Below are 22,173 nucleotides of genomic sequence, written 5' to 3'. Positions count from 1 at the left end.
TCGCGCCATTTTTCGCATGTGACCTAAGGGAGAAAATCAAGCGACCATTAAAAGTAAAGGATAGGTGCTAAGTCTCCTAAAAACAAAATAATAACGACAATAAATAATGATTACACATTGTTCCAGACCATAACTATTTTTTTCCTGGAATTACCATGTTACTTGACTCCTAGTGGTACAGGCAATAGGATTAGTAATTCATCTTCGTTGTGAATATTAATTTCTTTAGTTTGTTCGTCTTTATACCGGATAAGATAGAAAAGCCACCAGATTTTCATCAGACCAAAATTCCAAAATTTGGATACCTACTGTCAGTACGTTCACTCCCGGATGGTGGCTGATATCATCAACTTCGGCGCGTTTTTCTTCATCAACTCCTACAATTACTGCCATTCCCGTCCACAAGGCAACAGCCTGCCGCACTACACTGACGGTGTAAGCTGGAGAGGAACCACAGCCATCCACCAAGACTGTTATCTGCACCAGAAATGGAGAAAAGGGGCAAAAAATTGCAGTTAATTCCAAGTTTAGGAGAGGTGGCTAACTTCTTACAAAACATTTTGCTTTGCTAGCTTTAAAAAGTTGGTTGTAATGAGCTGATATCATGAAACCTCTATTTTGATTTATTTTAAAGTGTCTTAACCCAAGTTTATTCACCTGACTTTTGAGAGACGGCAGTGGCTCAACACCCAGATCCAGGTCTGCTTCCCCAGGCAGCATATACATCTGATAAACGGACTTCACTGCATTGCTGAAGTCGAAGTTATCGTTAGGCTTGAGGTTCTCCGCCTTCTCCTTTTCAATTCTATCGTCGACGTCCTGTGTTTCAGATTTACCGGACTTTCCGTTCAACCAAGGCGACTTCGTAACGTTACCCCGATCCTGATGTGCCCGGGCATGAGATGGCGGCTGCGAATAGTTCCCTGAGGAAGGGTGATCGTCGTCGCTTACTTTGCCCAGTTGACGGAGAGTCTTGGCACTCAGTTCCTGAAAGCTGCTGACCCCTCTCATTTCCTCGACGAGCAGGTCTCGCCGGGATCCCCTTTTCAACGGGTGACCCATGGGCGTCTCTTCCTGCTCGTCGGCCAACATCTGGATGGCCGGAGAAGGAGACGAGCCCAGCGGCGGAGGAATATACGCCCCGGGCTTCGTCAGAGGAGGTCCCTTCACTTTAGGCGAGTAGCGATTGTCTAAGAGGGCTGCTGTGGCCTCCAGCTCTGCGGCAGCGGCTGCGGTGTTGCCAGAACCTGTGGAGAACGGGTGTTTCAGGTGAATTTAGATGGGAGTACTTTAAAAAAAACAACGATATGTGTTTTCTACGGGGAATACCATGCAGTGTTTCGCTCTCAAATACAGAATTGAGATGGGGAATACTTATGAACCATAAACAATATGTATTTGTTACATGGAATACCCATGTAATGTTTCCCTCTCAAATACAAGAGAAGCCTTGTCTGGTTCAGCTATTTATACTTACGAACATCGGCTGCGACCCTCATGAGCGTGGCAGCGACATCCCTCCGCAGTTGAATAATGGCCCCAGGTCCCTCCGGTTTGGGTTTCTCAGGGCCACATCGCCACATCCCTCCGACGCAGATACCTTAAATGATACGTAGGGGACATTTAGATACATTTATCAACCGGAAGTTAAACCTAAAAATACAATTTCGAATGATAAATTCGGTTTCTAATAGAGGTTAGATACGGAAAATGGTGCAGGCGAGAATAGGATATTTGTAATTTTTCACTCCTCTGTTTGAGGTGATTTTTAAAACAGCCTGCAACGTTAATTGCAAATATTTTTACTTGAATGTGCAATGCTTGCGCCGTGGACTAATGAGCAAAAAGTCTACTCAAAAATGAATTGCTCTAAATTACGCTAAAATGCTGCTCCAATTTAGACAGAGAGAGAGAGAGAGAGCATTAAATGGAATCCTAAATTTTTTTAATGTCAGCTTTATGCAAGATGCAATCCGTGGGAATAGGCTTTGGGTGCAAACCTTGCAACCATATGCAAATAACAGATCTTTCGAATTAAGTAGGAAAACTGCTTTACTGCTAAAATCAAAACAAATAGTAATGAAATGGCAGCAGACTCTTGGCTGTATAACGAATCTGTACAATCTCACAATATTCGTTACTGCGACCAAAATAAATTTCCTTTTGATAATCTCTATTCTATTCTAAGTACGCAGACAGAGGACTGGTCAACGAAGTGCCGAATTCAGAACTGGGATAGATTGACAGAGCAAGTTGATAATGAATACTTAATGGCACAAAACCTATAGTTAGAATTAATGGCAGTTATTATAATAGAAAACGGGCATAATGTTGAAGTAATGTAAAAAGTTAACATTGGCCCACTGTCTCCCGAAGTCAAGTTTGTCCTGGTGAATAGAATTCATCCAATCAAAGCCCTCTATGGGCATTTCCTTTGTTGATTTCGTTTATTCACGAATGGCCACACTAAGTATAACGATTCTGGAAAAAAATCTAAACGAGATATTAAGAAGTTTCTTCTTGAGAGGTCTTGATGAGAACGAATGGTAGCCATCAAGCGAACACTCACCTTGAAGGTACACTACTAGTGAGCGCTAATTACATGCCTAAGGGCTCATCATCTCATTAAGAATCCACGTCCCCCTCTTTAAAGGTATCGGCAAACTGAGAAAAAAAAAGAAGGCGGCTGATCTATAAAATCGACATGCGGCCCTAAGGTCGATCCGGTGACTCGTAGTGGAATGGGGGCTTGACTGCCAAATGGGCCGAGAGAGAGAGAGAGAGAGATGGTTCTCAAGAATGAGAACATTCGTACTTAAATTTTTTTCCTTTTTTTTTGGACGTAGAATATCACCATCATTAAACTTTGGAAGATTTTTTTTTATATATATATAATTTAAATAACGTTCTGTCCCGTTGTTAAGAAGTTGAAACCTTTCGGACGCCGTTTGGGAACATAAAAGAGGGAAGAGTCAGTGCATGCAAATTACCAGTTGTCCTCCTGCTTAGGTCTTTAACATTTTCTCCCAGTGTTTCCTCCGACTAGCGCGTGTTGTTCCAGGCGCTGGCTTTTATCGGTCCTTGATTACAACGGTAAACGCATAAAGGTTAACTATGTGTATGTATATATATATATATATATATATATATATATATATATATATATATATATATATATATATATATATATATATATATATATAATGCGCGCGTGTGTAGTACATGGCCCATTTAATGAAACAATAACAAGGAATATATACCTGGAACTTAATTGTAATGCTCCCGATAAATACATTATAGATGAGTGGAAATTATATATATATATAATATTATAATAATATTATAATTAATATATATATATAGATATATATATACTATATATATATATGAAATCTACTTATACATACATATATGTATGTATTTATCGGATGCATTACAATTAAGTTCTAAGTATTCCCTGCTGTTTTCATTTAAACGTGTCTCGTATCTCATTATGGTCATCAAAGTGCCTGCGGTGAAAAAGTCAGTAATAAGCTTAGTAATGACAGGAATAATTAGCAGGTTTTAAATGTAACTGTGTTCCCTCTCGTGTCATTAATGAGCTGATATTAAAATCACCCTGATTTTTATGAATTGCACAAAGGGTTCAGCTGTGTTTATTACCGTTCATTTAATATCGCAAATCAGAGTAAAAACTGGTTTATTCGTCCATTTATTTGCAAGTCAGTTTTTGTGTTAGTCTCATTTAGAATTACTGAATGTATTTTTCATACAGACATTTGGTTTATTGATTCGGGGGACTGCAGATGGGTAAATGTGGTTATCCCACAGCAAAGAACGTCATGTGCATAACCAGAAGTGTTTTCATTATTTAGTGATTCAGGGGGTGGGAAACAATGTGTTAAGCTTACTCTGAGAGAGAAAGATATTTCCGACGAAATTTATGGGACTTCGCACCACTGTGTTGGTCTGTGAATTAAACGCCGGAAAGGCAACGTTTAATGACCCCTTGACAAGGATTAATACCTTCGTTAGCATAGGGCAAGGGCAGGGCAGGAGGCAATGCTACTATATACGATGGCCATTTTCATACATTTTTAAGCGCCTTGGTTTTATTTTGTGGGGGTGTTGAGTTGGTGTTAGGCATTAGGTAATATAATTAAAAGATTAACCTCCAGTGCGTATAATGATGATAGATTATGAAATGATTCACAAATGCGAAACTGGCGAATCTCTCTCTCTCTCTCTCTCTCTCTCTCTCTCTCTCTCTCTCTCTCTCTCTCTCTCTCTCTGTGGGGGCGCGGGGGAGTTCAGGATATCAGATTTTAAACACTGCAGAATGATATTAGATGAATATAAAAAATCTTTTGTGTGTGTGTGTGTGTATTTTTTTTTCCTTTTTTTAGAATGGAAAGATTGATCATGACGATTTTAGTGAAAATTAGGAAACTTTTTTTTTCTATCTTTCCCACTCCTAAAGTACGTTATACTAAATTGAAACTATGCAGTTGACCATGAAACTTAAGGTTCTTGACTTTGAGATACATCTGTAGGGATTTTCTGTCATTCGCGATCCTCCTAAGAGACTCCGTTCTCTAGTTTCACATCAAGAGAATAAATTGAACATTCTCGTCTCTGTTTATTTAGCTAATCTAGACATTTATTCGCACTGATTGCGCAAATTCGTGGTTTCTGGCCATAAAATGGGACTCGGTTTTTCAGGCAAATTGTTTACCTTTGATGTTGCAATAAGTTATTGATGTTGGTGATTAACGAAGAAGTGATATCCATAATTAATAAAGGAATAACAATAACCAATATTTTTTCAGTCGGTGTCATTAGCAGCATTCATTAGGGGCTCAAAACAGACATTTTCCTTCCGCCCCCCCTCCCCTCCCTCCCTCACATTCCCCGATTAGGCTTTATAAGGAGAAAATCGTATATTAATGTTTTCATATACAAAAAACTATTAAGTTAGTTATTCAGTTTAGCAAGAAACCTGCATTGAGGCTCCAAGTCAGGCTAAGATGTAATTAGAAGTCAGAAATGCGTAAACATTATCATTATTATTATTGTTATTCCGCCTGTAAACTTGAAGCGGACACCTCTTGTATCATGAGCATTGATAATTTAGACTTGTTTTCCGAATACCAGTTGTTTCACATGAAAGGCCTTAACATTTTCCTTTATTTATAAGCAAAATAAATCGAGATCAAGAAACACAAATACAAATGTATTCATGAGACGTGACAGTAATACAGTAATACGTCACGGGATTTATGAATGCAGTGGGGGAAAAAAAGGATTAATAATGAAACATCGTTCGAAATGAATTCGGGAAATGTTATCCTCTGATTCATTCTCTCGAGTGGAACCGCTGGTGTTTATAGCTGTGGCAAATCATATAGCAGATTAGGGGGTCTGACCGTGGCCACCCTGACCCGGCTGGTGGTGGTTCAGATGTGTCATACACGGAGAGGAGCTTCTCGTGTAATGAGAGTGACCTTCATATTTTGATATCTTATTAGTTCCAGTTCAAGGAGTTTACGATATTCGCTTGATTTTTACACAGACATTTGCAGTAGGATCCTGAATCAAGGCAAATGGCTTCCTCGGAGGTACTTGATTCAATTTCTCACGGACTTGAGCGTTTAAAAGCCGTCTAGAGGAGAGACGTTATGTGACTATTTATGTGACTATCTGCCACATTCAAGGAAGTCATTGGGCCAAGTCATGATGCGGCTTCGCTAATCGGCTAAGGAACGAAATCTGTCTATATTGTTCGTCCATTGAAGAAGGATGCGACTCACACCACATTATCTGTAGCGTTATTTTAACCGTTACAAATCGGAGAAAAACCTCTGCACTGCGGTTGGATTTGTATGTTATAGGTTCTGATTCGCGGTGTTCATGCGTGGGAAAGTGCCTGATGTGGGTGATCCAGTTTTATTTGTGAAAATAAGTGCGTCAAGTTGACTTACAACGAAAGGCATGTAATATTTTAGTGGATAAATTCTTTCAGAGCTTAAGATCTTTTCGAGGGCGATAAATAGAGTGGTTATTGGGCTTTCAGTTGAAGTTTAGGCTTAAACAACTACTCCACCTGGTCGTCATAGCTGCCAACTGTTTCCAGACGAGTTAGTTCTGTTTTCTGGTGACAAAGTTATGGTTTGGAACGGTGAGTTTTTTTTAGAGTAAAATAAAAAATATATTAAAAAAAAATACGTGTAAGCGCCATAAATAAGCATCCTAGCTCATCATCCGTTTCTGTGCTTTTGCTTGCGCATTTGTGATGTGTGTGTATGTATATATCTGATGGTATGTGTACACGCAATCTTGGTAGGCTAAAAACGTTGACCGGAAGAAATATTGCAAGATATATCTCGCCTGGTTATTGAAAGATATTCTCTATTTCCCAGATATTCATGAAACCTACGTTGCCGGAAAACCTATTTTCCCCCGTTCTATTGCGTATGCTCTGAGATTTACATTCCCTTTTATGTTTATTGTAACCGATAAAATTATGACAAGGGATTTTCGTATATTTATATATATTTCCAGATTCGATGCCTTTTCTCCAGGTAAAGGGCTGCTTTCCGAGGAAAGAAAATTATGATTACTTATACATATATACAACAAATACACTACATACAGTGGTATATATATAATTAATATTATATATATAATGTATATATATTATACATATATATATATTATAGTATATCTATATATATATATATATGATATATATAGTTTATAATATATATTATATATATATATATGTATATGTCTATGTATGTATGTCTTGTGTGTGTGTGCGTCCTGGTATACTTTTTCACAAACATTCAGAAATCCGTTTTTGCGATGTTCATATCCCTTGTATTTTTAGGCCCTGAAACCCGATAACGCCAAGCAACTGTCCCTCTCAAATCTTGAGAAACCTCCAGGTCATAATGATTCCAGAGCACCTCCAATCAAGAGAGAAACGCTTCCCCATTTAGATTTCCAGTGAACTGACGCGTGTCATAAGGATCCGTACAGCTATATAGCTGTTGCCAAGAAGGACAGCCATTCTTTGGCTTCGTTCCCCCGTTGCATATATCGTGCCGGTTCTTAAGCAAAGCCCCCTCTATTCTCTCTCGAACACGAACATTTGGACAGATGCCACCGGGGGGTGGGGAGAAGGAAGGGGGAGTCTAGGGGAAAAAGGTGTGGCCAGTGCCCAATTTTTCTCTTATGATGTTTTTATATTTTCCGGTCTTTTCATTCGATGTGGGGGAATTTTGTTCTTCAGTTTCCATAAGAATGTCGAGGTTCGACCCTGCCAGGGTCTTTTAAGGACATTATTTTGGATGAAGTAACAGCTGCAAATCTATTTTTTCTTCGATAATATGCCCCAAGGTTGGCATGAGTGCCCACGTTCATCTCGATCAGTGGAAATGAGATTGGATTTCTCTTTCTAAATGAATATTCTTGCTCCTCAAAAAGGAAGTGAATGGTATGGAGGGTAGATCGAACAGAATCACTTGTGAGATCTCGACTTCCATTGATTCAGGTTTAAGGATGATTTTAACGAAGGCGCGAGAGTTTTCGAGTAAGGTATGATGGCGCAGAAAGAGACAGTTTTCTTTAGGTCGTCCTTGTTTGGAGTTTTGATACCAACTTTATTGTACCCCCTCCCCCCTTTCTTTTTAGTCATAAAATTTCTGGGGTAGATAAGGTTACTAGGCCATCCATCTCGTACCTTCTCATAAAAAAAGTAAAAACAAAGAGCTATTTACCATGACTTATTTTGCCACGGGAACCCCAATATAATCTTGGTAAAGTGATGGTATACAGCCGTTGTGAACGATTACATGATCATGTACCTCCTTTGGCGGTTTCCATCATAGTCATAACAAATAAGTGTTCATTAGTCTTCCTCTCTCGTCCTTATCTGAGTTTTTATTTTATTTTCTTTTCTTTTACTAGCTCACGGGAATTTCCTTTATAGGTATTATTATTATTGTGTCTTGGTGAGAGGTTAGAACATTCTTTTGAGAGAGAGAGAGAGAGAGAGAGGAGAGAGAGAGAGAGAGAGAAGAGAGAGAGGTTAGCACTGCCGATTCACTCGTTTCCATAAAGGTCTGTACCCAGGGTCTAAATCTAATTTTTTATGGCCTGAAAATTAATTCTAGTATTTGCAGGGTTGGGTATGAATTGCTGACTATTTAGAGCATCGAGTGATGTAAAGAGCTAGAGATTAATCATAGAAATACTGAAAAATTTAGTTGAAAAATTACGTGCAGTTGAGTGTTCTTTGTTTTCAATGGGTAATGCAAATGTTTACTAATAGCAGGAGAATTAAAATTCGAATAGCCATTCAGTATTTGTTTTCATCGTAACTTATTTAGCCTTATCTGTTTGTGTATCTATTTTGGTACCGATACGGCCAAGTATCAATGCTAGTGGTTTATTTTGGAAGCAAGCTCTAGGCCGAGGGCAATATGTCAGGTTTACGCCCAAACAATACTCTCCAGCGCATAACAGATGCGCTCTTTCATACGAGCGCTTTTGCAGACATACCTTTCATTCATTCTACGACACTAGTTTCATATTCATCGTATACATACCCGAACACATGATACATACATAACCTAACTGTCGTACATACATTGATACGGGCTGCTTGAACCCATTGAAAACAAAAAACACTCAATCTCACGCAATTTTTCAACTAAATTTTTCAGTATTTCTATGATTAATCTTCGATATGCAATACAGACCTGTCATATATACATAGCTATCACGCATACTTCGGTCCATGATGATAGCCGTCTAAAGCGCAACGATACTAGACAAATAGTTATTATACATATCACGTCACATGAATTTTATACATACACATTGATACATCTTACCGTACATCCCAGATGTCATTTTTCTCTTATGTATACTTCCAGTTGAAAATTCAGAAGATAGGCAATTTTCTTGCTATGTTTCATTTATGTATGTGTATATGTATGCATGTATATATATATATAATATAATAATATATATATATATATATATATATATATATATATATATATATATATATATATATATAATATATATATATATATATATATATATCTGTAATTTGAAGCAGCTAATGTAAAAATAAAATCCGCGTCAGTCTAACAAATCTATACTACTGTGAAATCATTAATTCCATCTACAATTGAATGAATGTGAAATGTGAATCACAAATGCGCGAAGAATGTGTAGTAGTATAGGAAGGAGTCTGTCCCGCCAACCATACACACCCACGATCTTCAGATGTATACACGAACGGTGAGCAACCGTTGCTTGTTAGTTCTCCTTTATGAGACAGAGAGAGAGAGGGGGGGGAGGGAGGGAGGAAGGAAGAGAGAGAGAGAGAGAGAGAGAGAGAGAGAGAAACCTAGGAAAGTGCTGTGCCATTTACTAGGAATGCTATCCTTATAGCACCTTGATATCTAAGGGTCTCCACGTATCGACATGTTTCTGTCTGTTACTCTCTGTCTGTTGGGTTTCGAGCCTCAGTTTGACCCATTGCCGTATTAATGGGCATGTTAAGCCTAGTGGTTTTTGTAGGCTTTGATATACGGGGTGTCCATAAAGTCCCAGTACCATACTGAGCAATACATACTTGTAATGGTACTGGGATTTTATGGACACCCTGTACAGTAGCTTGGCTTCCTACCAGGGGCAGCAGTGTTGACCGTGCTCCAAACCCTTTGAGACTGAGCTTAGCACGATTGAATCATCTCTCATAACGTATGAACGTCTATACATATTCAGTAGGCGGTTATTCTCGCAGTGGCTCGGTGGAAAGAGAACGTGTGGAGGAGTAGTACATAGAGGGAACGTGAATTCCTGAAGCGCTCGAGATCATACTACGTTCGAAGCATAAGGCTCTTGTGGCAAGTTGATTGATCAGCTGTTCCTATCTAAAGGCCTGGCGTGGCCTTGACTCCTCCCTTTGGAACGTTTATATTCCAAGGCTGTTGGGAAGGGAATTCTTTATTGAAAGCATCATAAGCGAGTAGTTACTTATTACCAAGTTTTGATTACTTTATACTTCCATGTGCACGGAGTTGATATTACGTAAGTCATTATATTTCCATGTGCACGGAGTTAATGTTACGTAAAGTCATTATACTTCCATCTTCACGGAGTTAATGTTACGTAAAGTCATTATACTTCCATGTCACGGAGTTAATGTTACATAAAGTCATTTACTGCCATTGCACGGCATTAATGTTACGAGATGTCATTATAACTTCCATGTGCACGTAGGTAATATACCATTTAGTATTTTCCTTCTTTAGTATTACTGCTTTCGACTATTATTCAGTAATAATAATCTTGCACCAAGTTTCCTTCAGTAACCCCAATTTACTTGCTATTGCATCAATAATATTTCTCTCTGTCTGCCATTTTTCATTAATATTATCGGTCTCTATTTGCCATTTTTAGTCATTTTTCCCGCCATATTTTCTTGTGGTTACAGTTTTTTTTTAGCAATGTATAATAATATCCTTCTCTATCTGCCGTTTTTCATTATTATTATCGGTCTCTATATGCAAGTTTTTTAGTAATATTTTTTGCACATTTTCTTGTGGCTACAGTTATTTAGCCATGTACACCATGTAATTGTTATTCTTCGTTTTTATTTAGCATACTTTTATTTAAGAATTTCCTCCTTTCAATTCCTGATCCCCGAAAAACGCCACGGGCGTAACTATGGAAGCGTATTTCACTCGAGTTAAGCTCTTATGGGCGTATTTCTCTGGCGTCGCTCGAAGACCAGCCCCTATTCCCCTCTGAATCTTTGATTAGCTAACGGTGAAGGGCCCTAACTCCTTCCATAATAAATCCCCTCCCCCCTGGAGAAAGTAGTGTGTTTGTTGGTTCTTTTCCCTTTATGAACCCTCCCCCACTCATAAATTTTCGCATCATATACTCCGTAGGTACATCTATGATATACTCCCTCAAATGGAAGAGTAATGGAACGCATATGACCGTAGCCTTGGCCTTTTTCAGCAAGCGTATTTGAGATTCTTTAATAATAGTATAGAATAAACTTAGTTTTCTCAGCGCTCTTTGGCATGATCTTGACTGTAAAGACGAATGGCTCATGTGGAGTCTGGTCTTGTATGACAAGAACTGCCTTTTATGGGGCGGGCCAGCCACAAAATTCTCCGGGCAGTGATCTTGGGGGAATGTCCCGTGCAGCCTACTGGGATATGATGATGATTTTAAGTGCTCTCTCTCTCTCTCTCTCTCTCTCTCCTCTCTCTCTCTCTCTCTCTCTCTCTCTCTCTCTCTCTCAAATATTACTCTTATACTGTTGGATTTCGGCCTCATTATGACCCATTGTCGCTTGACTCAAACTTATGAGGTGTACTCAAGTTTAGTAAACACTTCGTAACTTTAAAAAAACTGGGCTTGACTATATGATCATTCCACGTCTTTGATGTGGGTTTGAGACCTGTATTTCATCAAAATGCAGGCCTTTTATTCTATCAACAATAAGTTTGATAAAAAAAGCTTTCAAAGAGCATAGTAATCATAGTACTTCACCGAGAAAGACCGTAGACACGAGTGCCAAAAACCAATGAAATTAAGGAAAAGCATTTAATTGAGATTTAGCATCACGGAAAACCAATACTAAAGGAATTTCAGGATACTTCATCGGAAAGAAAAAACCAATTTCATTTAAACTTTCACGGAAATGAGATTAATGAAATCGCTCCACAACGCAAAGCCATTATGCCCTCCAATAACTGCAGATTACCAAGATGTGACGCGAGAAACGAATGCAAGCATAAATGTCTGGAGGATTAGGTCAGGCCCTTCCTTCTCTTCTTCCTTCCTTCCTTCCCTTGCATCTTTCACGACGGGGACCGTTTTCGTTAAGTGGATCCGTATTTCAAGATATCGTTTTTTGATAATAATTGGTCGGAAGGATATGCCTCTCGTTTCTCTGGCTCTTCTCTTTTCTTTCCTCTTCTTTTTTCATTTGTTTTGCAGGTAGGATCATGTGCGGTGGTGGTCGTTATACTTGTCTTTCTCGTGTTATGCCCAGCCGTATTTCAAGGTTCAATGGGAGGTAGAAGTCGAAGGAAGGAGAGAGAGAGAGAGAGAGAGAGAGAGAGAGAGAGGGAAGTGGTGATATCTAGCAGAAAGAGGGAAGGAGGTAGGAAAGATACAGAAACAAGAGGAAAAAGAGAGGGAGATATTGGGGAATGGAAAAGAGAGAGAGAGAGAGAGAGAGAGAGAGAGAGAGATAGATTACTACGAGCACGTGAGTGGATGAAAGGGTTTGGGAGTTGTGCGGGCTCAGCAATTACGATGACGAATGTCCAAAAATCAACTGGTGATCTAATAGTGACGTCGAGTGGCTTGATTTTCGTTAGCATTAATTAAATTATTCTCAGACGATTATCGGGAATATGTCTGCTTAGTATAAATCGATCTGTTCTGAATTACAACAGCTTTTGGGAGATAATTGGCCTCTCTCTCTCTCATTCCACTTCACCCTCTTCATAACTGAGTTCTCCACAACACCAGCGGTATCGTTCGCAATTTCATTCGGTTCTCACATTCTCATTTTCCAGCCGTTCTCATCCTTTTCGTTTCTGGTTCCATTGGTACGGCCTCGAGTAATCCTAAACGCCGCTTCGTCCGGCGGAAGGGATTTTAAAGAATAAGGAAAATGGAAGATACCCTTTTATTTCTATTCGCTGAAGTTATTCCCGTTTTCTTTACGTCTTCACTGCGCTGTTGTTATTTCAGTTTTCTACAGTTCTTAACGCAAGGGTTTCTGTATCTATATATATTATATATATTAGATATAGGTATTATATATATATATGTATTATATATATATATTTATTTATTTGTTTATTTATGTTTTTAGTTTAACGCATGTGGTTTCTTTTACTTCATTTTTTTCCCCTTTGTTGCATTATCATCATTTGTGGAGGATTTTTTACTTGTCTTCAAACAATCGAGTCTTTTAAAATAGTTTTTGGTATGTTTTTTGCATTTCTTTCGTTAATTTTAAAAATTGTTTATGTGTGTGAGTGCTTCCCCTTTGCTATCAACGCGTTTCATTAATTTTCTCTCTTATCCGTAATGTATTCATTTTTGTTCGTGGTTCATTATCATATTGTGCCATTCCCCCGATATGAGTTGGACTTAAAATTCCTTTTGTCTTTGCAAGATGGTCTGCAATTCCTTTAAAACACGTCGTATTTACGGCGAAATTGATTTTAATTTCAACATTGCTTTAATACTACCAAATTGGAATTTCATCCAATTCTGCTGTCGTGTACGTAATCAACAAAGAAAATGCCCTCATCGTACCAAGTTTCATGATGAAAATCGTGCGTATTTATTCATCCAAATTTTGATAAAGTGGAAAAGTTAGATATCCAACTTTCTAGACGGTTATTCAGTTGCAATTTTTCATCTTCACTAATCAATGAATTCATCGTTTAGTTTATGTAATTGGTTCATGGTCATGAAAACGGAGCTCTATCAGCAGGTTGTCGTTTTTTTTATTAACTTATTTATTGTGATATGGTGAACTGTATTGACTTGATTTGGTGAACTTTGTTGACTTAGTTGATTTGGTGAACTGTGTTGATTTGATTACTGTGATGTGGTGAACTGTATTAACTTAGTTATTGTGATCTGGTGGACTGTAATAACTTAGTTATTTTGATATGGTGAACTGTATTAACTTATTGTGATATGGTGAATGGTATTAACTTAGTTATTGTGATATGTTGGACTATATTAACTTAGTTATTGTGATATAGTGGACTGTATTAACTTAATTATTGTGATATAGTAGACCGTAATAATTTAGTTATTGTGATATGGTGAACTGTAATAAATTACTGTGATATGGGGAACTGTACTAACTGAGTTATTGTGATATGGTGAACTGTATTATACAACTTATTGTGATATGGTGAACCGTATTAACTTAGTTATTCTAATATGGTGGACTGTATTAACCTACTTACTGTGATATGGTGGACTGTATTAACTTAGTTATTGTGATATGGTACATTGTATTAACTCACTATGATATGGTGAACTGTACTTGTCGTGCTCACAGTATTGATTTTAACAGCGCGCGACTCCCTGGTGCTTGGTAATCCAACACCTGTGTTAAACACGCGGACATATCGTCCTGGATCGCACCTCTGCTGGAAGTAAATGGCATTACAGAGTTATCCAGTGTATTCGAAATGACTCGCCGACTCTCTCATTGGCTCCCGCGCCTTGTTGTGACCCATTAACGCCCGCGTTTTATCAGGGCTTGGGACCGGTATGGGTGTTTAAACACACTCGATCTCTTCGCAGTTGATGGCCTGAGAAAGTTTACGACAGTTTGAAGACTCATTTTATGCTGGAGTAAGAATATTGTCGTCATTTTGTTATAGCATTTTTGTCTGAATGAATGTGCAGAGCATTTTCCAGTTTTGTCTGAATGTAGATTAAAAAATCCAGAGCACAGAGCATTCTCCAGTTTTGTCTGAATGTAGATTAAAATGGTGCGAGTAAACATTGAAAATCTGGGAAACCCGTAATGATATATTTAAAATCACTCTAAGTCATGGGTTCCTCAATCTGGAGCTTTCCTAACCTCAGGGGTTCACTGGAAGGTCTCCAGAGGGTGCTTCTATATATCAGAGAGAGAGAGAGAGAGAGAGAGAGAGAGAGAGAGAGAGAGAGAGAGAGAGAGAATACGATACCGAACTGGAATTTCACATACAGATCAAATAATGATGAAGGGGAGAAACGTCATGGACATATTCTATGCACCACCCCCTGTAAGAATAGCACATAGTACATGACACTGTCAGGTGCACCAGAAGAGTTTGAAGGCCCAGACATACAGAGGAGACAGTAATGAACTCTTGTAAAATGTAATAAGGTGCTGACAAGTCTGTTGCTGCGTTAATATATCTAGTCGTCATCCTAAGAAATGATAATCGATGTAGAATATTTCATCAACTCATATTTTGCCTCCTACAAGATTTTGTCGGGCCACCCATTCAACGTTGTACCAAAATTACCCTATTTTCGCTCTATAGAAAAGATCCAGAATGAAAAATAAAAAGAATCTTCTTACTCTCTGGTTTCTGAGCTGTTTACGCCCCCGCCCGTCGTCTGTACCAGTCATTGAGACGGCGTTATCAGGTCGTATCGTGGAATTTCTTGGGCGCCGAGCGGAAATTATCCAGTCATTTCGAAATGCTGTTGGTGGGGGCTATCTGGCCCATGACGGAGGACCGTTGAAATCATTAATATTTAGGTGTGCAACGTTCGAGAAACGTCTGTGTTTCGTTTCTCGCTCCGAGTCGAAGTTTAGCAGAGAGATGTATATATGTAGATCGTTCGCGCAGGTCACAACTTCACTATCACGAAGGTTGTTGAAAATTTAATGGACAGAACGCCTGCCGTGTCTTTAATGATACATTTTATTTCCGCGGCATGTTTTGGTCTCTTTTGCCTAAGAATTCATCGCATTTGTTGTAGGAATTAGTTTTTCCAACTACTGGAAGAGGTATTTTAGAATGAAAAAAGAATTTTACCTAAAAAAATACAGTGAACGAAAAGAAAGGCAAGCCAAGGGACCCAGCATTAGTCTTGTGTACCGACAAACTTATGCAAATTACGTCTCTTGATTCAGAGTCAGTCTGTCTCATCAGATCTTCCATCCAACTCGAACTGACTACAAACATTGTAGCGAGAGAACTTGTCTTTGCTCTAAGCGTTAAGGTCCGCGCTTTCCTGGATGCTGAGTTCAAGTCACAAACTCTTGATTCATTCACTTTAAATTTCTCTAGATTCCTGTGTCTCTCCCTCTTTGCTTCTTTAAATTATGCAGCCAGCTTATATTTTACGAGGTTGTGTTACCTTAGCCTTGGAATCTGAATCCATTTAAGCTTTCTGTTCTAACTGTAAAACGAGCTCGCTTTTAAACCCCTCGAACAAGTTGTCACGGTACTCGCCTCACCAGCTACAAATTCATGAAGCCTCCTTTAAATGAAGGAGGTGGTTTGCGTACCTGGTAGACAGTCGGATGTGGTAGGAAACAGCTGCTGTGGTGGAGAAAGTCGTGAGATTAACGCATTCGTCCCAAAATATTTGCTGGAAAATGGATGGGTCGCCTCATTTGTAATCACTTCCTCGGAGGGGATGTACCTATCAGCCAATCTATTGATCTATCAATCTATCTGTCTATCTATCTATCTACCTACCTGTCTATCTAATAGAATGTATATAATTGTATGTATAAATATACATCACTGTTTGTGTAAAGTAATCTAATGTTCTTCAGAAACAAGGTGCTGTTTTTTTTGGCTCGGCATCTTTCTCGAAATTTGGGTCACCAGCTCATCTGCATTTTCAGGCACCCAAATGAAGTTGTATCTTGGGCGAGGATTCCCTGGCCTTGGACTGTTAACGTTCATTAAAATGCGAGACAGTCCAGTAATTACACGTATCTCACTTGTGTAAGATGCTTTAACTGGCGCAGTTATTGGGGATTATAATAACCACGTCTCCGTGTAGTGTCATTCGGCTGAGCTGGGGCTTAATATCAAAGAGAGAGAGAGAGAGAGAGAGAGAGAGAACCCTCGACCAAGATTCACTAACTTGATTAGTCAAATGTACCTTAATGAAAACTGCGGTGAAGTTGGAAAAAGGATAAAGGATTTTTTTTTTTTTTTTTTTTTTTTTTTTTTTTTTTTTTTTTTTTTTTTTGAGAATTTCCCTCGGAGAGCCCTGGTCATTTTATAGTACAACATTTTACATTTTATTTTTTTGTGGGAATATATTTTAGACAGGGACCAATGTTCTGTTCGAACCGAGTAAAACTCTAAGGGAAATATTTTTGGTAGATGGAAAGAGAAAATGTCGCAGATAGTGCGTGCGGATGTCACTAACTCAAGAGTCAACCCTCTTGCTAATTTTACCGTATTTTCGGACAGAAAGGGAATTTCCTACCGTCTTTAGATTTCCCGATTCATTTATTCACTGTTCTTGTCCTTTTCGATCTCTATGTCATTAAATAGATTTTAGAAAAACCTTTAATGTTTTGTTACTGATCAAGTTCCCATCGTGTCAATAATTGACTGATAAGAATTAACTAATACAGATGCGAATAAAATATCGTTTGAAACTTCAAATAATATAAGAGAGAAATACTCTCTCTCTCTCTCTCTCTCTCTCTCTCCCCTTCGCTCGTTTAATAATCCCCGACTGTAAAATCATAGATAATTCGTTTATGAAGCTAACGTACACCTTAATTTTCAGATAAAATCTGCCACAGAACCATGTTCCATGCCTCTCTCTTCTCTCTCTCTCTCTCTCTCGCCTGGGCGTGAACAAGTAGCTATTTGAGCATTGCGGCACACTCATGCTACCTTTAGGCTATAATCGTCGGGTGGTGGTGGTGGTGGTGGTTGGGCGCATAGCCCTGTTCTATGTTTGGAATTGAAAACTTTCTTTTTTAGAAAAGCTTTAAAAGGCCTGGTATTCACGTGCGAATGTCCATTGCTGTTAGATATACGTTAAATTGTCAGTATATATTGGTGATTTAGACCACAGTGAGTTAACGGAAGTTCTTTTGATAAATATTGAAAAGGGTTTTTTTTTCCACGTTGAATTGAATTGCTACGTATCTAAAGTAAAGACCCAGGTTTTCAGAAGTGATTTAGAGACCGTTTTTCAAATGGGAATGGACGAAAGGAAACATAACAACTGGAATCTTCCTAACAGCAAAGAAGAAAGTGAAAAGCCAAAATGGCTGGTTATGAAAAGCGAATGAAATAATGTTGTCACAATTATTATTAATGATCGACACCGTGAATTGTATACAATATACATGAAAAGGAGATAGATTGGGCTTTCAAAATTCATTACAGGGATGGAAATGTATTTGAGCACTTGAGGTATTGTAGACAACACCTCTGCCAGGCTCAGCTTGGGAGAGAGAGAGAGAGAGAGAGAGAGAGAGAGAGAGAGAGAGAGAGGGTGGGGGAGGGGGACCTGAATGTGGAGTGAAATCAGAACGTTACGCTGTGTACCGTATTTACTTTTAACGCTTTTTCTCGACCTCTATCCCCCCCCCACTCTCTCCCTCTCGCTCTCTCTCTCTCTCTCTCTCTCTCTCTCTCTCTCTCTTCCAAGGCTGTAACATTTTATTATCTCCCCCATGCATTCATTTCCATTTTTTGACTATATGATAACAATCAACAAAATCCTTGATGAACACCGAATTTATATATATAATATATATATATATATATATATATTATATATATATATATATACATATATCTTATATTATATCTATATATAGATATATATATAATATATATATATATATATATATATATATATATATTTGCATGTATGTATTTATGCATAAAGACTAACAGTACGATGGGGACAGTTAGTTTTGAATATTTGTAAATATTCTGAATAAAATCTCTGTTAGAAACCATACAATTGTACAAGTAATCAAGCTTATATAACGCTCAGATAATTGAAGGTAGATTATAGTCATGTTGATATGAGTAGTGTGCTAATCACTACAGCACCTGAGACCGATGTCTCCCTTGCTATCTTCAGAATTAGTTAAAAGTATCATTAGAGAAGAAATTCATGCATAAACCTTAGAAGCACGAGATGGGAGGCGGGGGGGTGGCGTGAAGGAATGGATGATAAAATGAAAATATACAAAAAACATCCCACGCAAAAGAAAGAGAATATTTTGAAAAGAATTCTAATGACTACGTCAGCACAATGGTCATTCACAGGCCACCCCATAAATCCAGAATCGTAAACCACAGAACAAAAACCACAAAACATATTTCGTAAAAACCACAAAAATATATTCCATGAAAACCACAGAACATATCCCGTAACATATTTATGTGGGTCCCATAAATCACTACAAACAACGAGTATCTTTTTTTTTTTTTTTTTTTTTTATGCAGGGAGTCGAGGATTAGGAATGGCCTCTATGCTGGTCAGGTTCTGACCTTGTATGCCTTGTTTCTACCTTTTTGCCTTGGCCTCTGTTCTGCTGCCTTTGTTCTCTCTTATTACTGACTACTTCTTTACTATTCATTTTTTTTATGCTATGGAAATATTATGGTCTATCGCTTTTAAACTTTATGCCGTATGTCGAGAAGCAGTTATCTATCTTGTTTATCTCCCCGAAGCCGACAGTGTACGAGATTTGACAAACCATTACGGAATTGATAGATTGATGGAGATGAGTATCTGGCACATCAACATCAACGCCGTAAAAATTTTTGATGTGCTAACAAAACCGAGAGAGCAAATAGGAAAAAATTGTTTTATTTTCCTTATTGTCTTTCACAAAACGTCAACTGGAGAGAACCTGTACTGTTTCTAAAAACATTTAAAACATTGCACCACGTTCATCGTATTCCGTTCTCCATGTTTCTCTTGGATTTATCTTGAATTTCCCATCTCTAGATATATATGTGATGAATTTTGTCAAGCAAACTTTGTAAACCTTGTAGTGGTTTGGCGATTAAAACGGCATTGTCTGTGTCTTCCATGTATGTTTTTTTTGCCGATCTTATCAGACAATCAGTACCAAATGCTCTTGGCGTCCTGACCTTAGCCGTTGTAACACCAGTATGATGTAAACTAGTCTGTCAGTCAGTCGTCTCTTTATGCCATTTGCTTTCAAAATATTCTACTGTTTTTGCTGGGTCAATTAAGGACGAGATCGCCGTAACTTGGTGACACCAGCAACGCCCACTTCTTCCCCTACGACCGAGTTTTTTTTTTTTTTTTTTTAGCAGCTTATATCGTTCAGATTCCTTAACCATTAACGAAACTGAGGTATCTGAAGTTGAAGTTTAAACTGTGTTCATAACGTCTCGCCAAAAGCCATTGGGAAGAAAAGAAAAAAAACACGGTCGAAAGTGTGCATATGCAATTTCCGCGTCTCGCTTTTATATCATAGTTTCATTTCCTTCCCGCTTCCGCTGCGAAGACTGTGGTAGCGTGAAGGAAGGCTCTTAGCCTCGATGTTATTGCGTGGGTTAACAGGTATCGTCCTTTTAGTTTTTGGTTCAACGGTTTTGTATTGTATACCTCGCTCATTCCTGTGGCCTTTGGATTCGAAATATGAAATGCCAAAGTGCCATTGGACCGCAAACTCAACTCTTCCTCTTCTGTTACTCTCCTTTTGATCTGGGAGACGTAATTGACGTTTGTCCAGGATTCATTTCATGGCGAGAGCGGTAGGCAACCGTCACTTGTTTGTGACTTTGTTGTTGTGAATTTCTTGAAAGTTTTCCCTCACTGTTTGTGTAGCTTCTGTGGTTTGAGTTTCAGCACGTCGGATTTAAAATTAAAATGTTATTTTCGTCGTTTGATTTTGATTAAGAGCATTGACCGAGAAACACGAGTTCGGTAATGAAAATAGAAATTCAGAATGTATGATTAATATACAAGTACATAAACTGATTGATTAATATTCTTCGGAATACTGTTGCGGCAACTGTAGGCGAAAAAGATAGCTTTCTAGGATACATTATTTCAATATTCTTTCCTACTTTCTCATTCGTGTATGCTCTACGTTTAATGGAAATTTGCTCTTGCAAGCTAATGGTCTTCACTCCTTGCTTTTTATAGATGTTTGTTCATTTTGTAAAATAACAAATGGGAATAGTATCGTTAGATTAAAGTATATTTTCATAGGAATTTTGTTACGTATATTTGTGATATTTGTTTTGTCTAAAATTTCAAGACCATCATTTTTGGTGTCGAACTTTCAAAGACAAATTTGCATCAGCGATGAGATTCAATTCTGTCATTTTTCATTTCGTAAATCATGTTTTGTTTTGTTTATCTAATAGTTTTTTTTTAACGTGTTGTGCAGCTTTGAAAAAATATTAAACAGATAACTTCAGTTTTATCTTTTCTCAAATAAGTCCTAAATTATCTAGGAAAGAATTTTATGCGTCTGTTAATCTCATTTCCAGTTCTCGAAAGCCCACGCGAGGACGCTGATGTCAGTTTCTTTTTTAATTTTTTTTTAGAAATTGCTCTCGAAACATTTTACTTTTGGCAATGTTAAATTGCTTGATTTGCATTCGTAATAAAATTAAATTTCTCCCATTCAGAACCTCCAAACCGTTGTCCGAGTAAGTTGCGTATTAAACATTCAGGCAGCGTTCTCAATGAGAAGGGAGTTCCGGGAATTCTAATAAGTTGTTGCATAAGTCTTCGTCTCAGGTGTCAGGGTACTTCGTTTCCAGTAGTTTTATTTACGGTAGGTCTGTGGTGCGTAGCGATTCAAAGTCGTAAGGACTTACAATGAGAGTTGTAGTGACAGGGCAAAGGAAAGGGTAAAACCAGATAAGAAAAAGTATGAGAGAGAGAGAGAGAGAGAGAGAGAGAGAGAGAGACGGAAGCTTTGGAATACCGCAATGACAGTCAAACTTCTCAGAAGAACAAAAAATAAAAAAAAACAATAGACCACTTTCGTAGTCGACATCCCAAGATCGACTAAAAACACGAAAATAATTAAATAAATAAACGAAAAATTGAATCCTGGCAGCGAAAGGTTTTCCCAGGAACAACAGATGCGTTCATTGGGAAGCTGTGGGAATAGCCAAGTCGCAAACTGCTCCTTGAGGAAGGAAATCGTGGCAATTAAAAGCTTCCCGGCACCGTGTACTCCAAACTCCAAACTGCTGCCTCTTCCTCTTACACATAAAAGCCATGGTAGCCGTGTCGACCATCGTCTGAATTACTGGCAATTAGAGCTAAGACCCGCGGGCCATTCATAAGGGAGTAGCAGGTGGGAAACACCAGTTCCATTAAGGCAAAATGGTTTTTAGAAATGGATAACTCCGGTCGCATCTCGACTCGTTATTGTAACTTAATGTTGAATGTTCGGTCTCCTCGAATGGAGAGGAGCGCCACAACCACCACCACCACCTCTCTCTCTCTCTCTCTCTCTCTCTCTCTCTCTCTCTCTCTCTCTCTCTTTCTCTATGAGCTACATACTTCTCACGAGCCTTTAATACCCATTATGGTCAATGTTTAGACTGAGTTTGAGTCTGTTATTTCATCAACTCTGGC

General features: G+C 38.3%; 1 protein-coding gene across 1 annotated transcript in view; it reads right to left on the bottom strand.

The window, feature by feature from the left end:
• Positions 1 to 22,173, bottom strand: part of LOC135204372 (uncharacterized) — a 106,351-nt gene that overhangs the window by 7,167 nt on the left and 77,011 nt on the right. The window contains 4 exon segments of the mRNA XM_064234596.1: positions 2 to 23; positions 310 to 477; positions 658 to 1,247; positions 1,478 to 1,600. Of these exon segments, the coding sequence (XP_064090666.1) occupies positions 2 to 23; positions 310 to 477; positions 658 to 1,247; positions 1,478 to 1,600 (903 nt within the window).

Source organism: Macrobrachium nipponense, chromosome 44, assembly GCF_015104395.2.
Source record: "Macrobrachium nipponense isolate FS-2020 chromosome 44, ASM1510439v2, whole genome shotgun sequence".
NCBI lineage: Eukaryota > Metazoa > Arthropoda > Malacostraca > Decapoda > Palaemonidae > Macrobrachium > Macrobrachium nipponense.
Note: the sequence above shows the minus strand (reverse complement) of the source record. Positions and strands in the feature narration are given on the sequence as shown.